This window comes from Natator depressus, chromosome 4 (assembly GCF_965152275.1).
Source record: "Natator depressus isolate rNatDep1 chromosome 4, rNatDep2.hap1, whole genome shotgun sequence".
Lineage (NCBI taxonomy): Eukaryota > Metazoa > Chordata > Testudines > Cheloniidae > Natator > Natator depressus.
The window spans coordinates 29,209,426-29,232,173 of record NC_134237.1 but is presented as its reverse complement, the minus strand read 5'-3'; the positions used below and the strand labels follow the sequence as shown (position 1 = coordinate 29,232,173).

The 22,748-nt window shown below is 42.8% G+C and overlaps 1 protein-coding gene across 4 annotated transcripts in view; it reads right to left on the bottom strand.

Moving 5' to 3' along the window:
- Window positions 1–22,748, bottom strand: part of NFKB1 (nuclear factor kappa B subunit 1) — a 94,786-nt gene that overhangs the window by 40,346 nt on the left and 31,692 nt on the right. For all 4 annotated transcript variants that reach the window (XM_074950683.1, XM_074950682.1, XM_074950680.1 and 1 more), the window contains 2 exons: window positions 19,419–19,517; window positions 1,819–1,967 (listed from right to left, as the gene is read on the bottom strand). In XM_074950683.1, coding sequence (XP_074806784.1) covers window positions 1,819–1,967; window positions 19,419–19,517 — 248 coding nt within the window. The remainder of the gene's footprint in view (window positions 1–1,818; window positions 1,968–19,418; window positions 19,518–22,748) is intronic.

Sequence of the window (22,748 nt, the reverse complement as noted above, 5' to 3'; positions counted from 1 at the left end):
CCGAGTCAATGGAAAGACTAAATTTTCAAATGTGGGTGATCGAGCAGTACTTACAAAATGTGTGGGCACCCACTGCATATGCAAAACCTAAATCACCGTGTGCCAGTGGTCCTGTGGGTGCAAAAAACAGGTAACCTGACACACAAGTAACCATTTGCATGAGCAGTTACTGATTTTGTGCATGTGTTCATGTTGTGGATACAACCGAGGAAACAATATTTGAAAATTTGGCTCTCATTATCTATGTGTGCTCTATCTTGGTAATGTCATAACCAGAGATGTTCAAACTCATGAGTTCTGTAGGGAGAAGAGTTAGATTTTAAAGACCCCTAGTGGTCTTCTATATTTTTTAACTACTGTGCAAAAATCCTATTCAGAGAAGCTAAATCAGAGTCCTAGAGGATTATGGGAGCAAGCTAAAAACAGTGCAACGACTTCCAAAGGATAAGAAATTTACTAGTATGTTTTTTATTAGGCATTCAGTGAGACACTGCAGATACCAAGTTTCAGAGGGGTAACCATGTTAGTCTGTATCAGTAAAAACGAGGAGTCCTTGAGGCACCTTAGAGACCAACAAATTTATTTGGGCATAAGCTTTCGCGGGATATAGCCCACTTCATCAGATGCATGGAGTGGAAAATACAGTAAGCAGGTATAAATGAATCCCACGAAAGCTTATGCCCAAATAAATTTGCTAGTCTCTAAGGTGCCACAAGGACCCCTGGTTTTTTTTCCCAGATATCAAGTTGAGTGAAAATGTCCAAAATATAAGACCTATGTTTCAAAAGAGCTGTTGGCATATTTAAAAATGATCAATTAGTTCTGGAACTAGCATGGAATGAAGTCGATATTCCAATTTTCATATGAGTCAGTTGAGGACAGAAAGGCTGTTTCTAAATATCATATGAGAAACTACACAGAAGTTTAATAGGAAACATGCCAAAGGATTATTTCAGATAAAACTATTTAAACGCCTACAACAAGCCAAGTTAGCACACTGCTCTTTAACATCAAAAAGTTACAGCATTTAAAAGAAGTCTCACTCCCTCTCTACTTTTTAGACTTCATCATCTTCACTAAGACAGACATTCAGGAGATCATGGGAGTAAAACTCACAACTAAGAGCCTCCTTGAAACCTGATACACACCTGAAATCAGACATTAGCCTGAGTATCGTATAGTGATATTAACATTTACTGTCTTTTAAACCAAGACCAGACTGTTATTTTAGTATGATCTTTATTGATTAAACAGTTTTAGTTATTTAATGTTCTTATGTTTATACTTGTCTTGTTTTAATTTCCATTTTACTAACTTCTATTTTCTTAATTCTTTTTCTGCTCTGATGGATTACTATAAGAGATGATTGGCAAATTTAAATGAAAATGGAAAACTAATGAAAACTGTAACAAGAGGTCAAGAAAAATCTTACAATTCTGCCATACCCATTTTCTGACCAGTTCTAAATACATTTTTTAATAAACTTTTAATACAGATCTGGATTGCACCTGGTAGGTGCCTGTTTGCAGATCTCCAAAATCATATTAAAAATTATTTGCTTATATCTCTTTAACTTTTCCAGATTCTTATAATTCCAAAATATACCCTCTATCTCCTACATGTCAGTGTCTTCTAACTAGGGATAAACTGAGACCACATTTATTTTTCCATTTTAAGGTATGAGCAAAGTACATAGCAGAAAGTGAAGGACTAATGCTCCATTTAATGGTTTACCTTTACAATTTTCGTCTCACCAGTTACAGTTTTTATACTCGATTCTCTGCCCACTAGCTTTGCCAAATGTATCAGTGTACTCACCCTACTACCATATCCTTCGGTCCTGCATTAACTGTGCATACTCCTTCCTCACAATATTTACCCACCAAGCTGTGGGCATGCAGGTGTACGCTTTTTCCATTAGTAACTAACTGGACAATTACTTTTGCAGGCCCAACATAATTGAAGATCTGTAAACAAGCATAACAAATATTTTAAAAAACAGAACATCATCATTAATCTAAGTAGGTATTTTCTGTCATTTTGATATCTGAGCACAAACAAATTTGCATACAACACGTACGTTTTCATTCCTTCCTTCGTAAAATACAAACAAGATAAAATGATTGTCCCATATCACCAAAGAGGAGAGTTTTATCAATCCATTTACTAACTGTTTTATTTTTTTTCAAATTAAATGCAACAAAAATAAATTAAACTCAACGTACAAATAGCAGGCGTGAAAACAAAAATAATGAGAAAAACAGTTCAAGAGAGGCACTTATACCCATCTTTCAGAAAATAAATAAAGTAAATATTTCACTTTGGCCTTTTGCGCTAAGTAGGTTAAATTCATTCAGTAGATTGCATTCTCAGTAGACATTAAGCATGTTAAGAAGTTCAGCGAAATGGTATGTGTTTAGCATTAAGAAAGTGCATTGTTTTGCTGAATGTAAAAGTGCTCTCAAAAAGTTAAGATTGAAATATTATATAGATGACTGCATTTTCTTTACAATGCTGTGTTCTCATTCTAATAATCCCCTTTGGCAGAGGTTTTACAGACAGACATTTGGCATGGAATTCATTCAATATTCATAAGAAAGTATTCTACATTGGCTCAAAAAACTGCATCGATCTCAGGCACTTACAATAGCCTCCATTACCATAGTATCTTAGTACTCACAATCAACACATTTATCCTTCCAACACCCCTGTCAGACAAGGAAGTACTGTCCCCATTTTACAGATGGGGAACTGAGGGGCAGAGAGACTCCCCAACGATCACAGAGGAAATCTGTGACAGAGCAGGGAATTGAATCTGGGTTTCAGGATAGCACCCTAACAACCGGACCATCTTCCACTTCATACACAAGGCCCGGTTCTGAAAATACGAATGCACATGGTTTGTTTTTTTTACTCACATGCATAGTTCCACTGAACTACACATGAGAAAAAAAGATAAGCACATGCATAAGTTTCTGCGGGATTGGGATAATGGTAAACTGAGTGTGTAGGACCACTGGTGCAGAATTGTGTAGAACTCTGTCTCCTAGCTTCTCACAACATCTTTTTTTCTGACACAATGTTAAAAATTATGGTTATAAAAATAAGTGATGCCACAGAAATTGTACAAATTAAAAAGCACTGCTCAAATAGCAATTTTATAAGGGCTTTATTTTATCCATGACATCATTCACATCTCTGACTAGCTTCTCTCACAAGATGAGTTCACCAGCTGATTATCAGTTATCTACATATTTTAAATTATACTTAGTGTAAAATCTTCAAACCCATACCCATTGTTTCTTAAACGCCCTTCCCACAGTTTCACTTAATTAACTAACCAGTTTATCAAGAAGTCTTTTCTCACATTTAGCCTCAGGTGAAGTCATTGGCATTACAGAAACTTGTATATTTAATCAACCAGGATATCGAAGGATAAGCATACACAAATGCAGTAGAACCTCAATTTTACAAAACCAGTCAGACAAACAACCAGTTCTACAAACCATTCTTCCTGAAGGAAAAAATAACAATCATATAACGAAAGTGAGGTTGATGAAGAACAACTTGACATCCCATCACATTCTCAGGCCTGAAACGCACTGGAAATCACTTTGCAGTGGTTAGAAAGACAAGAAGAAAGTGATGCAGTAAACCATGCTGCAGTTACTCACTGCACCTACTGTATTTTTGGTATTTTCAATTTTATGAACTTTTTGATTTTATGAATTCCTCAATCCTCAACGAGTTTGTAAATGTCGGTTCTACTGTACAGTAAGAGTGATGACTAAATTACTTCAGCTTCTTGTATTGATAAGACTGATAATCAGAACTCACCATTATTTCACCATTCTAACATGTGTTGCTTACTTTTTTTGTTTCCTTTAGCTCTTCTTGAGTCCATTACACTTGGAACAGTCTCAACATTTGCCAAGTGCCCTCCCACACGACTCCCTCCTACTCACTACTTAAAGCTAACCAGTTTCCAGGAAGCATGTGTCTGTGAAAATCCTCTCATAACCCACTTGTCTGCTACTTGTTTTACCTGTACTGTACAATAAAAATGCCTCTAGTTTGAGAGCGTGATGTGGTCTAAACATATGTCTAGCTCACATGAACTAACCCCAGCTCTGATAGTGAATCAACCTACAGCCTTGGCCAAGTCACACTGCCTCATCTTCCTCATTTGTTAAATGAGTGTGATAATACCTACTTGTCAACCTCAAAGAGGTATGATGATTAATTAACATTTACAAAATGATTTGAGAATGAAAATTGCTACTTATGTCCCAAGTATGATGATGATGATGATGATGATGATTAATAACTCTCTAGGACACATTATTTCCTCTTTTTGACATATGCATTTTCACTGTTATAAGGTGCATTGTGTATCTATATTGCTATATAAATGATAAATAATAAATAACGTGCATGTTCCGTATTTGTGTCAAAATAGCTCAAGACAGTTCTGTATCAGCTGTTCAAACCACAGGGAAACTGTATCTAGCCCTGCTGGGTTTTAAGGACTTTCCAAAACATCTGAAAGCAGAACATTTAACTACGTGGTACCAAGATTGTAATCTTCAAATGGTTTACTCAGCTCAACACAGTCTTTGTAATCTGCATAGGGAGAGAAGCCAAAGTTCTCTAAAACGTAACTTGTATATAGATTGTTAGATCATTAAGCCAGAAGGGAGCAATGTGATCATCTGGTCTGACCTCCGGCATAAGACAGGCGATAGACTTCCCCAAATTAATTCCTGTTTGAACTAGAACATATATTTTAGAAACACATCCACTCCTGATTTATAAATTGCCAATGATGGAGAATCCACCACAAACCTTGGAGTAAGTTATTCCCGTAGTTATTTACGCTCAATGGTAAAAATGTGTGCCTTATTTCAAGTCTGAATTTGTCTACCTTCAACTTCCACCAACTGGATCATGTTATACCTTTGTCTGCTAGATTGAAGAGCCCATTGTCAAAAGTTTTGTTCCCTATGTAGCTATTTACAGAGTTCGATGCAAGTCACCCTATAATCTTCTCTTTGATAAAATAAACAGATCACTCCATTATCTTCTCTTTCATAAAATACACAGCTTGAGCTCCTGGAGTTTCTCATTTTAAGGCATGGTTTCTGAGCCTTTAACTACTCCCATGGTTCTACTCTGAACTCTCTCCAATTTTTCAACATCCTTCCTGAATTGTGGACACCGTTCACAGTACTTCACAATTAATTCTAAGTTATATCTGGTAATAGATCAGTTGCATATGTATTCGTCAAATTTCTTCCACTAACAACTCCAAAAACAGCCACAGACATTAATTACTGTCCAGTACATTATTTCTAGAAAGTTATACAAAATGTATCAGTGCTGAACATCTAGAGACATTCAGATACTACAGTGATTTGTGCCAACATAACAAGAAAGATAAAATAAAATGTGGCAAGAAGGATGTGTTCAGCTGTTACAAGAATATCTAAATGTCACTAAATGTACAGTTAAAAAAACCCAAGCCTATTGTTTAACAAGGAAATTACTAAATATTTGGTTTCTAAGGAGCCAATTACTATCAAAGACAAGAAAAAGAAAATAAGGAGTCCGAGGAAGAGTATAGTTGCAGAATTTGCTGTGCATCCACCATAGGGAAGCAGTGTTCAGTTTACCTAATCTGATAAAGTTAAAAATGCTGCACAGTCACATTTATCTGATGTTTCTGTTTAAGAGATAGATTTGTTTTAGAGATTAAAGGGACATCTTGAGAGCTAGTGAATTTCAAAATGTAAGTTGAAAGTAGTTTCAACTGCTTCACAGCTCCATGAGTCTGCTCAGCAGTTTTTATGGTTTACAAATCACATTTTCCTACTTTAAAGATGTTTTTCTGTACCTCATACAAGCAAGTGAAACTGACTTACTGATTAGAGAGACCAAACAGCAAAACTAACTATACAAAGTGCTGTGAAATGCATGAAGTCAATAAACTAAAAATTGGGAAGCTGCCCCTTCTTTCAAATCTCTTTCAGTTATAGCAACATTTGGCCGAAGTTCTGAAAAGACTTCAAAATGTGAGTAACTTTACACACGTGAGTAATTCCATTATTTCTGGGTGTAAAGTTACTCACTTGTGTAGGTGTTTGCAGGATTTGCACAGCCTTAGCTGTTACTTAGAAGTAAAACATTTTTAGGCCACAGTGTGATATTTTCAGTTGACAGTGTCCCTAAAATTTGGGTGCCTAAAATTTAGACAACTGCGTACATACTTCTACATCTAAATATAAATGACTTCCTAATTTGATTGAAGTCAGTGGGAGCTGCAAATCTTCAGCTCCTCTGAAAATCAGGCAATTTATTTGGGTGCCAAATTACAGAGTTAGGTGCTCAGCTTAAAAAAAAAAAAGTTACCTACATTTTCGTAACTGTTGTTCTTCGAGATATGTTGCTCATGTTCATTCCATTGGGAATGTGCACGCCCACATGCACAGTTGTCGGAGATTTTTGCCTCAGCGGTACCCATAGGGTCGGCTGTAGCGCCCTCTTGAATGCTGCGCTCAAGCGCCGGTATATTAGGCGCTGCTGATCCTATGCCCCCTCAGTTCCTTCTGGCCGGCAACCCACAACAGGTAGGAGGGCAGGTAATAGAATGGACATGAGCGACACATCTCGAAGAACAACAGTTACAAAAAGGTAGGTAACCATTTTTTCTTCTTCGAGTGCTTGATCATGTCGATTCCATTCTAGGAGACTCACAAGCAGTGTCTTTGGAAGTGGGCTCAAAGTCCACAGTTTAGCGGCTTGCAATACTGCTCTGCATCATCCCTGGGTCTGTTGGGTAAATGCGTAATGGGCCATGAACGTGTGGATGGCTGACCAGGTGGCCGCCCTACAGATGTCCTACAGATGGATAGGCACTTGGGCTTGAAAAGCTGCCAAAGAGGCTTGCGTGCTGGTTGAGTGGGCGGTGACAATTGCTGGAGGTGGCATCTTTGCCTAATCAAAGCAGCAGTGAATATAGGCAGTGATCCAAGAAGAAATTCTTTGAGCGGACACTGGATGACTTTTCATCCTGTTGGCCGCTGTGATGACAATTGCATTGACTTGCAGAATGGCTTGGTCCTTTCAATGTAAAAGGCTAGTGCTCTCCTGACATCTAGGGAATGCTGCAGATGCTCCTCCTCCTCCTTACGCGGCTTTGGAAAAAAGACAGGCAAGTAAATGTCCTGGCCCGTATGAAACTGCGAGACCACCTTGGGCAGGAAAGCCGGGTGTGGCCGCAGCTGGATCCGGTCTTTTCAGAAGACCGTTTAGGGTGGTTCCATAAGACCGTTTAGGGTAAGCGCCCTCATCTTGGAGACCCAGCGGGCGGATGTTATTGCAACTAGGAACGTGACCTTCCAGGACAAGAGAAGGAGAGAGCAGGAAGCCAAAGGCTCAAAGGGGGTCCTGTGAGCTGTGACACCACCAGATTCAGGTCCCATGGTGGAATGGGGTCCCTGATGTGCAGGTAGAGGCACTCAAGGCCCTGGAGGAACATGGCAGTTATGTCCTGGGCGAACACTGACCTGCCCTCGAGCAGTGGCCGGAAGGCCGAAATAGCAGCCAAGTGGACCTTGATAGATGAAAAGGGACAGGCCTTGCAGCTTGAGATGCAGAAGGTAGTCCAGGATCAACTGCAGCGAGACCCGCTCAGGTCGACTGCCTTTGTCCAAGGTCCAATAAGTGAACCGCTTCCATTTGGCCAGGTAAATCGCTGTGGTGGAGGGCTTTCTGCTGCCCAACAGGCCCTGAGCACTCCAGCTCCTCCGCATTTAACCATGTAGCAGCCAAGCCATCAGGTGCAGCGCCACCAGGTTCAGATGCAGAAGACTGCCATGGTTTTGGGATAGCAGGTCCAGCCTGAGCAGCAGCCATAATGGAGCAGCCACTAAGAGGTCCAGCAGCATGCTGAACCAATGCTGGCACAGCCTAGCCGGTGCTATGAGGATTACCTTCACCTTCTCCTGATTGATTTTCATGAGGACTCTGTGAATCAGCGACACCAGAGGGAAGACGTACAACAGAGCCCCCGACCACAGGAGCAGAAAAGTGTCCAACAGGCTCGGAGCCTCTGTCGATCCCCCGAATTGAGCAGAAAACGTGGCATTTCCTGTTCTGCCTGGACACGAACAGGTCCACCTGGAGAGTTCTGCACCTATGGAAGATGAAGCTGGCCACTTCCGGATGGAGGGACCAGTCGTGGCGGGATGAGAAGGTCCTGCTGAGGGCAATCTGCCAAAGTGTTCCTGGCCTCGGGGAGGTGTGTGGCTTCTTCCAACCCTGATGCAGGATTTCACCACTATGTGAGTGACGATAATATGTGGACTGGGACCCTGACCACACAGTCCAGGCTGTGTCTATTGGGGACATAGACCGACACCAGCCACAACAGTAGCAGTCTCAGTGAAGCTGCGCGTGCTGGACTACCTAAGTGCAGGCCACCATGTGGCCCAATCATCGTAGGCACGTGAGAGCGGTGGTGAGAGGGTAAGCTTGCATGAGATCAGGTACGCCATGGCTTGGAACTGAGCTTCGGGGAAGAAGACTCTACTGGCCTGAGTAGAGTCAAGGACCGCTCCAATAAACTCTATGCATTGTACAGGCATTAAGGTTGATTTTTTCTCGTTTATCAACAGCCCCAGGTTGTGACAGGTGGAGCAAATCAGATTGAGATGCCGCTGCACCTGATGCCGGGACCAGCCCTTTATTAGCCAGTCGTCGAGGAATGGATATATTTGCATCCCTCAGTGCCTCAGATAAGCAGCCACTGGCGCTATGCACTTTGTAAACACTTTGGGGGCTGACGAGAGACGGAAGGGCAGTGCTGTGAATTGAAAATGGCAGTGGCCCAACGCAAAATGGAGGAAATGCCTGTGCCCCAGAAAAATGGAAATATAAGTCCTTTAAGTGGAGGGCAGCATACCAGTCTCCTGGATCCAGGGAGGGAATAATGGAGGCCAGAGAGACCGTGTGAAACTTTAACTTCCTGAGAGACTTGTTGAGGCGGCGCAGGTCTAAAATGGGTCTGAGGCTCCCTTTTGCTTTTGGGATTAGGAAATAGCGGGAGTAGAACCCTTTTCCCCTCAAGTCTGGAGGGACCTCCTCTACTGCCCTCAGGCATAGGAGGCTCTCGACTTCCTGAACAAGGAGTTGCTCGTGAGAATGGTACCTGAAGAGGGACGGGGAAGGGGAGTGGGAGGGAGGGTCGGCCACGAACTGCAGGGTGAAGATATTATGTCGAGCACCCAACGGTCTGAGATCAGCCACGTCCAGGCTGACCGGAAGGAGAGCAGGTGGTTGAGGAAAGGGGGGGGGGGAATCCTGGGAAGTGACTGGGGCGCCATCCTTGGGTGCATCCTCATAACGCCTGCTTCTGGCTTCCTTGGCCTCTGGAAGAACAAAGCTGGGCAGAGGAACAGGAAGATGAAAGGTGAAGCCATTAAAATCCTTTGTCTCTGTCCTTCTTCCTGTAGGAGATGGACCAGGAGACACCCCAGGACCTCAACGGAGGCTGACAGAAAGGCTTTCTAGCCTGCTGAGGGGTGTGAAGGCCCAAGGAACGGAGGGTGGCATGGAAGTCTTTAAGGCCGTAGAGCTGTGCGTCGGTCAGAGCACGGCTCCCTCAAACGGAAGGTCCTGAAGGGTAGTTTCATCTCCTGGGACAGCCCAGAGGACTATACCCAAGAGCTGCGTCTCATGACCATCGCAGAGGTGACTACCCTGGCTGCCGAGTCCATAGCATCCCAGGTCATCTGGAAGGCGCCTCTTGCCACCGCTTTGCCCTCGTCCACCAAGGCGGCTCACTCCTTGGCTTGGTCCTGTGGAGGCCCTCTTTAAACTTGCTAATGGAGTCCCACAGTTTGAAGTTGTACCTGCCTAGCAGGGCCTGATAGTTAGACACCCAAACTTGCAGGCTGGCTGTCAAATCAATTTTCCGGCCAACCAAGTCCAGCCTCTTGGCATCTTTATTTTTTTGGCATGTTGCTCGCCTGTCCCTTTCATTCACGGCAGATATGACCAGGATCCCTCTGGAGGATGGGTGTACAGGTACTCAAACCCCTTTGCGGGGATATAGTACTTCTTTTCTGCTTTCTTGGAGGTAAGCAGAATGGAAGAGGGGGTCTGCCACACCGACTAGGCAACTTTAACGACCTGTGGGTGGAAGGGCAATGCGATCCGGCCCAGGGTGGAGGAGGGTATAACGTTAACGAAGTTGTTGGACTCCTCCGCTAACTCCTCAACCTCCAAGTTCAGGTTGGCAACCACTCTTTTGAGCAGGGCCTGGTGCTCCCTGAAGTCGTCGGGGGCACTGCTCGTTAGCGAGGGGCCCGCCACCGCTTTGTCCGGAGACGAAGAAGATGATTGCATGGCAGGGGGAGGGGCAGCTGCCTCTTGCTCATTGGGGCCCACTGTGTTGCCCCTGCATTGGATTTGGCACCGTGCTGACTCGGATGCCAGCTGTGCCGGGGGCAGCTTGTCCGATGCAGCCTGGGAGGAATGGTGGGAGTACAGGACTGGCATTAACAGGTACCCCCCATGGGTTCCAGTACTGCCACTGAGCAGGCCATTGCCCCTACCTCCATGCCACCGCTGCAGGAGCCGCGCTGCTCTTGTGGGTCAGTGGCATTTTGCCTTTTATAGATGAGGGGCTGAACTCCCCTTCAGGCTTGAACCATTGCCCTTCTGGTGACCACGGAGAGCCATAGATGCCCGAGTCTGCCAACTGCCCCTCTTTGGTGACCGGTAAGGACAGGGCGAGGACCAATGCTGTACAAAGAGTGGTACCAGGGAGCTGGAGACTGGTGTTGCAACTGGGAACGATCCCACACCAAGGGGGATTGACGCCTGGGAGACCGCCTAGGTGATGGAGATCTGTGAAGTGGCGAACTCTGGTGGGATGCCTGACAGTACCATGGGTACGGGGATTGGCGTTGTGACTCAGGTGTCCTGTGCCTTGCAGGCGGAGACCTTGGCATCAGGGACCTGTGTTTTCTAATCAGGGACCAAAGCTGCGGTGATGCGGACTATCACCTGTGGTCCAGGGATTGGGAATGCTCTGCTGTTTTAGGGGGCAGCCCCATAACTGGCTTGCCCTTAGATGCCGGGGCCTGGCTTGATGTCTGCAGTGCTGATCGGCCTTTCCACTGGGCCTGCTTCGGGCACGGATGACCCTACAAGGGGCCAGAACCCCCTGCTGCTCCCAGAAGTCGGAGATGGGTCCCTGACTGGGCCAATCACTCTAACTCCTAAACAACTACTCTAACACTTAACTTAAAGGTCTAACTAAATACCTATCAACTAACAACAAAGGAGACAGAAAGAACTGCTAATGCTCTTGTGATGCCAGACAAGGTGCTCCAACCAACCGTCATGGGCGGTAGGAAGGAACTGAGAGGGCATCGGGTCAGCAGCACCTAATATACCAGTGCAAGAACACGGAACTCAAGAGGGCGCTATAGCCAATCCTACGGGTACCGCTAAGGCAAAAATCTCTGACTGTGCACATGGGCGCACACAAACATAGAATGGAATTGACATGAGCAGGCACTCGAAGAAGAAACCAAGTTTGGCAATTTTGGCCTAAAGGAAGTCAATGGCTCAAATTCAGTCCTGGCAATAATGGATGCAACTCTCATTGATTTCAGCCTTGGATGAATTTGGTCCAATGCGTTTTGCTTTAAAGGAAACAAAGACTTATTATAACAAGTTATGTTCATGCTTGAATATTGATCATTTCATTTAAAAGCAACTGGGGAATAAAGAGTAACTTTAATTATTTTTTAACATGTGTTCTTAATATTAATCAGTAATCAATCATTCTAGAATTTAATTTCTACCAAAAGAAAAACAATATATTTTTCCTTTCCTCATCAGGGAAGCACATTACCTGAGTAGCTTTATTGTTCTGTGAATTCCCATGGAAACCACCTACTAAGACTTAAAATTAAGTACATGCTAAAATCCCACTGACTTCCAGAGGAACGCTTTCCTGAATCAGGCTGTAAATTACAATAATCCCAGACAACTAAAATTAGAAAGCTTTCTAGTATTTTCACTTTTCAGCACATTATCTTATAGCATCCCCAACTGGGTTAGGCTCTTCAAAGAATAACACACAGGTCCACATGAACTTACAGGTCCATCGGCATGGATTCTGTTGCAGGATCTCCCTGAGCAATAAACATGAAAGAAGGCAGAAGGACATTTTGTGTAGACTATTCTTGTAAAGTCTTTCCTTCCAAATGTATGAAGTATGTAAAGAAAAATTATGAATAACGCTATTCAGATGTCTCAATGAACTAATGATAACATAGGCCAATCAGGTGTCATGACACAAGCCAATCAAGTTTCATTCTTGTGGTGGTTACCATTTCTTTGTAAGAACACCTTGCAGGGCGTGCATAGCCCCTTACACTCAGTGATCAGCACAGTATGTATTCTCTCCTTTTTTCTCCAGATGACAAAACTGTAATCATGAATATGAAGCTCAACAGCTTTCGGATGGCAGCGGTAGAGTTCTATATATCATCGTTTTCCTATGTTAAATTCTTTGTATTAAGTGGACACAAGTTAAAATTATTGTAGATTTTTAGATTATATTACTGGTAGCTCTCCAGTGTAGCTTTAGGTAGCTCTGAAATCTAACTTTACTGTAATATGTCTAATATTCATACCCTACACTGTAGATACACACAAATAATTAAATAATAAACTATATTGTGCTTTGAAAACGTAATATACTCTGTAAGTGCTATTATTATTGTTGTTGTTAAAACTATAACAGTACACATAAAAATATAATGCCATACAATGTAAGGCTACACACACACACGAGTTTTTGTCTTACAATACAAATGTTACCGATTTCTATTTCTTATAGACGTAAAGTGCCAGATCCGTGAGTGCTAACTTGTGCAAAAAAAATCAGTGCAGACATGGCAACTTGGCTTTTAACTCAGTTAACAGTTCCAGTTCAACCCCAGGCACACCAATGGATTTTAACTTGAGCCATTAACCAGAGTTAAAAACCAAGTCACTATGTATTCAAAGCTATTTTAACCGGAGTTAGTTAATGGGGGTGAGCTGACCAAAGTTAATTTTGCAGTGTAAACAAATAACAACAGGGCTGGCCTTACCATGAGGCAAATAGAGGAGGCTGCCTCAGGTGCCAGACTGTTGGGGGCTCCACTAGGACCCAGAGTGTAGAAAATTGTGTCTGCTGCTGGTGCATATGTAGTCTCTCTGCTCTAGATGCACAGAGATGGTGGAGTGCTGTGCTGGAGGAAGGAGGGCACAAGAGACATAACAGGCAGGCAGGAGAAAAGGTGAGAGGGAATAACAGAAAGCAGCAGCAGCTGCAGGGAGAGAGAGGAGGAGGAGCCTCTTATAGCACCTCTCTAGCACCCCCAGGAGCCTGGACTGATTAACACCAGCTTCTCCGGAAGCTTCCTGTTTCCTGCTGCTTCCCTGAACCCAACTGAGGAGAACAGGCAGTCAACTGAAGTAGTAGGAGCCAGTTAGGCCCTTAAGACGCTGATATCTTCCCTCACTCAGGCCCTACTACCAGCCTACTTATTTGTCCCCTTCAATTGAGTGTTGAGAGCCACCATAGCTGGCACAGAACAGCAGTCATGAGTGAAAGAAGAAAATGCCCCTCTGGGGCAGCATTCAGAAAAAGAAAGCAAGCAAAGGAAGCTTTTCTATCTAAGCAGGAAGGAGCTCTCCTGAGATACACAGACACAAACGTTCACGGTGAGTCTTCTGGCCCCAGTGAGGATGTGAGTGGTGAGGAGATGCCTGATCTTCCACTTAGTCAGAGTGCAGGTGACCTGGCAGCTACTGCAGCATCCATATCTCCATCTCAAATGGATGTAACCATTCCTGAAGAAAAGTGTAGATCAGAGAAGAGTGTGGTGGAGGTGCAAGAAACAGCTGCTGGTGAATTTAGTTCCTTAAGTCTAGATGATCCAGGACTGTGGACCCACTTGAGCAGTAGCCTGAGGGACTTCCTTGTTCTGCATGGGCCACAACAAGTGAAAAACTTCATGTTCCCCAAAGACAATGAAAATAGAAGAGTCCATCCAACACATTACTGGCATGAAATCCCCAATGGTGACAAAGTGGAGAGACCATGGCTTATGTACTCAAAACCCAAGAATGCCGCATACTGTTTTTGTTGCAAACTCTTCCAGTCTATTGTTCCAGCCACACTGGGTTCTACAGGAACAAAGGACTGGAAAAATCTGGCTAGAAATCTGGCATGCCATGAGAAGGCAGCAAATCACCAGAGAGCATTCCATAGGTGGAAAGAGCTTGAGATGAGACTAAGGTTAAAGGCCAGCATAGATGATCAGCATCAAGAGAAGATTGCATCGGAGTCTCTTTACTGGCAAAATGTTCTGAAAAGGCTCATTGCCATTGTGAGAATGCTTGCTACCCGAAACCTAGCACTGCGTGGCACTTCAGATCAGCTGTAGGTGCCAAATAATGGAAACTTGCTTAAAATTGTGGAGCTGATGGCTGAGTTTGATGCTGTACTCCAGGAGCATCTAAGAAGAGTCACCACCCAAGAAATGTACACACACCACTACTTTGGAAAAACCATTCAAAATGAGATCATACAGTTCCTGGCAACAAAAGTCAAACAGCAGATTGTGGCAGATCTGGAGTCAGCAAGATATTACTCTGTTATTCTGGACTGCACACCTGACATCAGCCATACAGAACAAATTACTTTAATGGTGCGTTTTGTAACAACAACAGAACCTAGTGAAAATGTCCCTGCAAATGGTGACTGTCAGAGAGCATTTTCTAGAATTTATTGACATTCATGATACTACAGGAGCTGGTATGACAAATGTGCTTCTTAAAAAGCTGGAAGATACGGGAATTGCGATAGCTGACATGAGAGGTCATGTAAAACTTATCAATGAAATTGTTGTTAATTGTTCACTTTATTAATATAACTTCATAAGCAAAGTTTTATGAATGAAACAACATTCATTCATAAAACCGGTTACCCCAATAACTGGCTAATTGAGTTTCACTTTCAATCCAATTGCTGCTTAAATCGCTGAAACTTACACTGTTTCAACATGGTAACTTCTGTGCACTGTTTGCCATTCCTTACACTTGTCCATATTGTAATTCAAACGCCATTTTAAAATGCTCACTTCATTTTGTAAAAGCTTGCTGCAACCTTCATTTTTGCAAAACCAGCCTGTAATCTCATTAGTTTAGTTTAGATGTGTGAATGAAGTATTTATGGATGATGGAATCAACCTCCAGCCCCAGCCTGTCCTGATGAAATAAAGTGTAAACACCCAACGGCTGAGGATGCAGACAACAGCCCTGACAAAGTAAGAGGAGTCCATCCTCAAAAGAAAAGAAGAAAAGTACAATTGAAGAAACATCAAAGCCAGGTCCCAGGCTGAAAGTCATGTCTGCAATTGACGGGTGATCAATCACATCAGACCCAGAGGCAGCCTGACACAGCAAGACCTATAGACTCTGGATTCAAACTAAAGCCTACAAAAAAGATGGGTGAGATGGAAGACTTTGAAGGGTAACATTCTGCTGCCAACATGGAAGGGCATCGGTGCATGCCCAACAGAGACCCAGCTCTTCCTTGTGCCCAGCTTTCCTGGCCAGTTAGCTGTCACAAGCTATGAACCCAAGCCAAGAACTCAAGCTACATTCATGACTGGTAACTATACAGCAGCTGCAGAACCTGTGTCTGTGTATGAACGAATGTGTGAATGAATGTGAAACTGAATGAAATGTTATAGCTATAACTGACTGCCTACTATGATTCTTTTTGTATTCACAATAAATGTGACATTTTGTCTTATCCCCTTTAATAAGATCCTGCTGGTTTTTATTTTATTGGTATAACAGGGCTGTGATAATGGTGCCAACATGAGAGGAAAGAACAGAGGAGTGCAGACACGGATCCGAGAGTTAAACCCTCGAGCTTTTTTTGTCCCATGCAGTTCTCATTCATTGAACTTGGTGGTCAGTGATCAGCATCAGCTTCTAGTGAGGCTGCTGAATTTTTTAATGTAATTCAAAGCATCTATGTATTTTTCTCTGCATCAGCTCATCAACGTCAAATTTTGAAGCAACATCTGGGAACATCCTCTCTGACACTGAAACCACTGAGTGCCACATGATGGGAAAGTCGAGTGGAGGCGATAAAGCCTATCAAACACCAAATTGGGAAGATAGGTGATGCCATAGTTGCCATTATGGAGGATAATGCTAGGACAGGAACTGTTCGTGGGAGAACAGTGGCAGAGGGAAATGGAATCATCAGAAACATACATAACTTCAAATTTCTGTGTGGCTTAGTGTGGTGGCATGACATACTGTTTGAAATAAATGTTGTAAGCAAGAGACTCCAAGGTGTTGACCTTGATATATCTGGAGCAATGGAACAAATGGAAAAAGCAAAAGTCATACCTACAGTCTTACCAGTCAGATGAGGGATTTCCAAACGTTCTGAAAAATGCACAGAAGTTGACAGAGGAACTTCACACTGAAGCTATTTTCCCACCCATTCAACAATACAAGAGTCACCAAAGAAGACGACATTTTGATTACGAGGCACGGGATAATCCCATAAGAGACCCTAAACAACAATTCAAAGTTGAATTCTTTAACCAGGTGCTAGATTGTGCAGTACAGTCAGTTGAAGAACGTTTCATGCAGCTCAAGGAACACAGCAGTATATTTGGGATGTTGTATGATATTCCCAAACTCCTCACTATACCTGAAAAAGACCTACACCAGCAATGCAGGGCACTAGAGACAGTGTTGACACCCGACGACATGTGTGATATTGATGCGAGTGATTTAGGTGATGAACTAAAAGCCCTTTCAAGATACATTTCAGCAGGATCAATTCCAAAGGCTGTTCTGGAATATATGTGCACAAATAAGATGACCACCCTCTTTCCAAATGCTTTTGTTGCTCTGCACATACTTCTAACACTTCCTGTAACAGTTGCCAGTGGAGAACGCAGCTTCTCCAAGCTGAAGTTAATAAAAACATATCTATGCTCCACAATGACACAGGAGAGGCTGGTCAGTTTTGCAACCATCTTAAAAGAGCATGAGCTGGCCCAGAGTGTGGACCTTCAGGAAGCAGTTCAAATCTTTGCAACCAAGAAGGCACGGAAAGCATCAGTTTGATGATTCAAACAGATAAAAATGCCAGTGAAGAAAAGAAAAGTTAACTTTCAGACGCCTGAACGGCAAATGTAAGTGTTACTTAAAATTTTTGAACAAGGCATTTTAAGTTGTTAGCTCTCTTTTATTGGGGTAGGTAGCAGAGCAGTACCGTGAGAGGAGTAGAACAGGAAGAAGGCAGAATTGAGACCTTTCAAAATTTTGGCCCCAGTGAGGGGGAATGGGGGCGTCATTTGAGCTCCCCGCCTCAGGTGCCAAAATGTTGTGGGCCAGCCCTGTATACTAAGAGATATGCTTCAGCTCAGCTGGAAGTTTTGCACTTGATACAGGAATAACTGGGTGAAATCTGTGGCCTATGTTGTGCAGGAGGTCAGACTATGTCAACGTAATGCTCCTTCTTCAGGCCTTAAAATCTACAATTTTATGATTCTACAAATGGGGGTATTGCAGGGGTTCCCCTATGTCTTGGCAATTTCTGGCTGTCAGAATGGCTTGTAGAGGCTATTGCTTGTCAGCATAGATTACTGCAGTTGGACCAGCGCTGAGCTGGCCAAGGCTTTTGCAGATGCTTTCAGACAGCTGTGCACATCAGAAGTGATTCACATCTACCGCAGCAGCACACCCAAGGTTCTGGCACTCCCTCTTTATTTTTTATAGACTATTGTTCCTGAATATTCAATTGGGTTCATCGAGATCAGCTCAACTGTGAAGACTAAAGGAGGCAAAACACAAAGGAGGCTTATGGGAAAAGGAGTGAAACACATCTCTCTTTACTGGCACAACTTGAATCAAAAACATGCGCTAACAGGCAGTGGCCAGGAGGAACTGACTTCGTTTCTTTGCCAGCCTCTCCCACAAGGTATTGCTGGGTGGTGACTTGTACCAGGAAAAAAAGATCCCACTACTGAGATAAGTAATTTTATATTTAAACCAGGAAATGATACCTTGTTCATAGTCTCATCACCATCATCATGTGAAAGGGAAAGTGAGTAGATTCTTTGCCAGGGCTTGTAACTTTTCAGAATAGCTTTGCAAGGCTACATTAAATCTATGATTTCTAATTTACCAGACTAATATCCGAGGCTATAACAGCCAGAGCTGATTACGTTGAGTGATGCTCATTCTAACTCATGGTAGAGATATAGTTGTTCCAAATCCTAGTCTTTCCCAAGATTCACAGAAGAACAGAGCACATGCACCTGAATGGATGGTGAGCATGGTCCAGCACAGAAACTCACCTTTAGCACACTAAGGATTAGGAAGGGAGAAAGAACTCATGAATTAAAAGCTATTAATTCTCGTTCTTAATGGGGAAATCTCTAATGGAACAATTCAGAAAGTACACACTGCCATATTGATACAGACTTTTGTGAGTGGTACTGCTAAGGATAATTTGGGAACCACTGCATTAGATATTACCTCGTGAAGAGCAAATTAATGCTTTCTTCACTAACCTCAATGGCTCTTAATTCATGAGCTCAAAAAGCTCAAATAAAATATAGTATATCCTTCTCCTGCAGTGCAAGGAGAACTTGATTGCTGAGGGAGCCTAAACTTGGAGGTTTCCTAACTTTAGTTCTGTTACAATCTCAACCCTAACATTGCATTAGCATAGGTATTTTTCTTTGGTTGATGGCTTTTAATAATAAAGACAAAGCTGCTTAGGAAATACTGCATTATAAGCCTGATCCAACTCCTGTTGAAGTCAATCTGTCTTTGCACTGAGCTTAACTTTAGGCAGCCATTTTTTAAAAACCTGGGCCCAGGAGCACTAGCTGCATTATGTGCTTTCAACCACTACCACAACAGTGAGCACAAGCAAACGTCTGGAAAAACTACCTACCTCTTCTTTTAAGGGGGAAAAAAGTAGTTTCAGAAGCCCTGTGCTAATTTCCACTCCTAAAAACTTAGCAGTTCAAACACACAAACTTGGATTGTGAAGAACCAGAGACATTCAGCAGATTCTTTTTAATTCACAGGATGGATTTTCACTTGCCAAAAACAAAAAACCAGCTAGTGCCTTATTTATGTGCACGACAGTCTCTCAATTTAAAAACTGGCATTGAAATACACAGTTCATCTCAATAACTTCAAATAGATTCATGGTGATGTACAAATGAATCCTACGTAAGGATTTCTTGTACGGCACTCACAATCATATTGTTAAATATAATAATTTATGAACTTACTTTGACCTGAGGGTATGATTTTTTGTTCTTTTCACTAGAAGCACCCGGAAGTCCACCATGCGAAGGCCCTTCACACACATATCTGAAACGAAAACCTCTCTGTGGAAATTGAAAAGAAAAAGAAAAACAAAAAAACCTTTGAAAATCATCATTTTAAAACAACTATCCACTGACAAATTGAAATGTTATGGCTGCTAATTCCTGAAACACACTCTGGATACTTCCAATGGGTGGCAAACAGTTTTATTCTTATTAACACACATAGTGGCAGTAGGAATCTCTTCTCCCAATGCTAATGTGACTATACTAAATGGACGTGGGTGCAAAGATCCCTTTTCACCCCAGAAACCAGTCAAAAGGTGGATGAAGGATTTAGAATAGTGAAGACACTCTGTTCATCATGGTAGTAGTCAAGAGATGGGGAGAGATAGAATAGGAGCCCCAACAGTGAAGGGAAGGTGAAGGGGGCGGGGAAAGAAAGAGTTCTTCTCCCTTTTACAGAATAGCAGCCATGAAACCAACAAGAATGTCAATTTCACATTTCATTTCAGGAACATCATATTTTGGTATTTCTAAAACAAGTTTTCCAGGGATCTTCAGTTCTCCAAGAAATTTGTTCCATATAGGAACAAAAGCAATTTCAAAAATAAAGAAAGCCCTGGTGAACTGAAATCCATGAGATCCGGTGTGCTGTATTTATGAACACTTTCCCTTTATTTATTTCTGTAAGTGGGGGGAAAGGAGTAGGAAGTGTCCAGGTTAAGAAAGTTGCACAAAATAATTCACTTTTATGATTAGATTACTTTTACACTGGACATAAAACATGAGTGGACACTGAAAATTTTTGCCAGCTTACAGTGATTGCCACCGGAAAGCCAGCCTTTACCAACAATAACCACACCATCGTAACCAAGATAACACAATTTATCTGCGGTTCTAAGGTTAAGCTTATACACATGGGTCAGATCCTCAAAATGTATAAATCAGCATAACCCCAGTGAAGTAAATAAACATAAGATTTCAAAGGATTTATTCTATCAAAGAGAAATGTAAACAAGATGGTTCTAAGTCATTGTTATAGTCATTGACATACCAGGGATGAAAAAAACTATTGAAAATGAAAGCCACCTGGGAGAGGGGATTTGGGAGAGAGTAGTGTTTAATAACAGGTTTCAGAGTACAGCTGTGTTAGTCTGTATCCGCAAAAAGAAAAGGACGACTTGTGGCACCTTAGAGACTGACAAATTTATTTGAGCATAAGCTTTCATGAGCTACAGCTCACTTCATCGGATGCATGCAGGATCTACTACAAAGAAATGTTAACACACCTTTCACTGTAGTATTATAAATGGCACTACCTCTCTTATACTTTCAGTCAGGAAGGTTTTTCCTCTTTGGCCCCAATCCTGTGATTGACAGAGCTTTTTTGAGTTCAGTGTGATTCTAGGAAGTGCAGCAGCCTGCCAAGTAATGTCAACTATTGGGTTGTAACCTTAATCAGACAACATTTGCATGGTAGGATCAGGCTGCAGACATCTGACACCAGGTTCATCTGAATGTAAGTGTTTGTCAGCCCACAGTTATTCACAACGCTCACACAATTGCTCTTAAAATGAGTAATCAACCTCAAAGCCTCCGCAATATCTATCCTGCTAAAGACTTTGCTGTTTAAATACTTGTGCCTCATACAATGTTTGACTTTCACTCACATACCCACAGAACAGACTGATACTCATGAAACACTAAGGTTAAAATTCACTTCAACACATTAAGGCAGAGCAATTGGGCTTTCTGCCTGTGAAGTGCCCAAGTGGGGGTTGGGGTTGTGGGAGCCAGGGCTGAAATTCATTCCTGAATCTAGGGCTAGGGCTGCAGAACAGCCACGCCGAAGCCACTGCAAACTGCCAAGGCCGCTGGATCCATGTAATTGCCTGTATAACCTTCCCTACCCGGCATTGTCCTGCCCCCATGACTGACCTATGTGGGGCCAGTAATGAGACTGCCTGCACAGTGCTCTGTCCATGGCTCACCCTGCACAGCCACACTACAAACCTTAAATTGTCTGGTGCACCTTGGGGCCTCTCTACAATGGGAGCCATGGGTGGGGTGGCCATTTTACAGCCATTGCACACTGTAGACCCAATCATGTATGTAAGGCACAGCCTGGCGTTTGGGATGATTCAGAACCACATGAGAAGCAGAATTGCTCCCAGAGCTCCTGGTGCACAGAGCATGCACACTTCACTGAGTGCAGCATGCACCCCCCTGGTGTGCCAGGCCAGCCCGGTGCAAAGCTAGGGGTGGGGTCAGGGACCCACCTTCCCCCAACTTCCTTTGGGCTAATGTATGTTTTTAGATGTGCATGGAGTGAGCAGTCACTGCATTCCCAAGTGCACAGATTGTATTGTGACAGGCCTTTACATGGGGTATGCCCGGGGTGGAGCAATCTTTGGTCACTTCCATCTCCCTATGCACCCACCCAAGAGCATCACAATCTGGCCTTGTATGTGACTGTGTGGGAGGGGTAGGAAAAGGGTTTCAGTATTGTATTGGCCAAGGGAGGAATCACTGGATGTAGGATTATGTGCAAATGCCTTAGAAGGGCTGAAGCCACAATTCCAACAGAGAGGCTGGAGTATCAATCACAGTGAGCACTCTGCACCTTTGCCCTGGGTGGGAAGGTGGTTTCCATCCCCAGCAATTCCCATATACTTTACCTGCATGAAGCCCAAGTAGTGCAGTGAGATGAAAATCATACTGACAGAAGAGTGAAAAGTAGTGCTGTTCTGTGCTTGTGTAACCCATACACCTCCTGGATGTGGTGTTCTGTCCCCTCTAGTGGCACTGAGACCACTTAGAGATTAATGAGTCTACTACAGCCTTAGCAGGAGCCATGTGGCTTCTAGCTTATGCAGTAGAGACTCATGCACTGAGGTTCCAGGTTTGATCCCACCTGCTGACAACTGGGGTCTGTCAGTGTTACACTTGTACAAAAATTGCATCCCAAAATTACCTTAATTTGTTCTTGGGATATTCAGCGTTACCAAGCGTGTGACAAAAGGAATCCCACAGCGCTATACAAATTATGAGTTAAAATTTCCTGCAAGGGTTTTGAAAAGAGTGCGGAAAAGGGCCATTATATATGTTATTTTTATTTTTCATTTTAGCAAGAAATATGAAAAAAACCCTACAAATTTTCCAGAAATATTTCATTGACTTATATTTGTTTCATACATTGGGATATTTTCCTCTCATAACCTATTTTAAGGCTCTTTCCTTGATGGAAATGTTTTCTACCTTTAATAAAATACATTTAATATAACCCTCAGA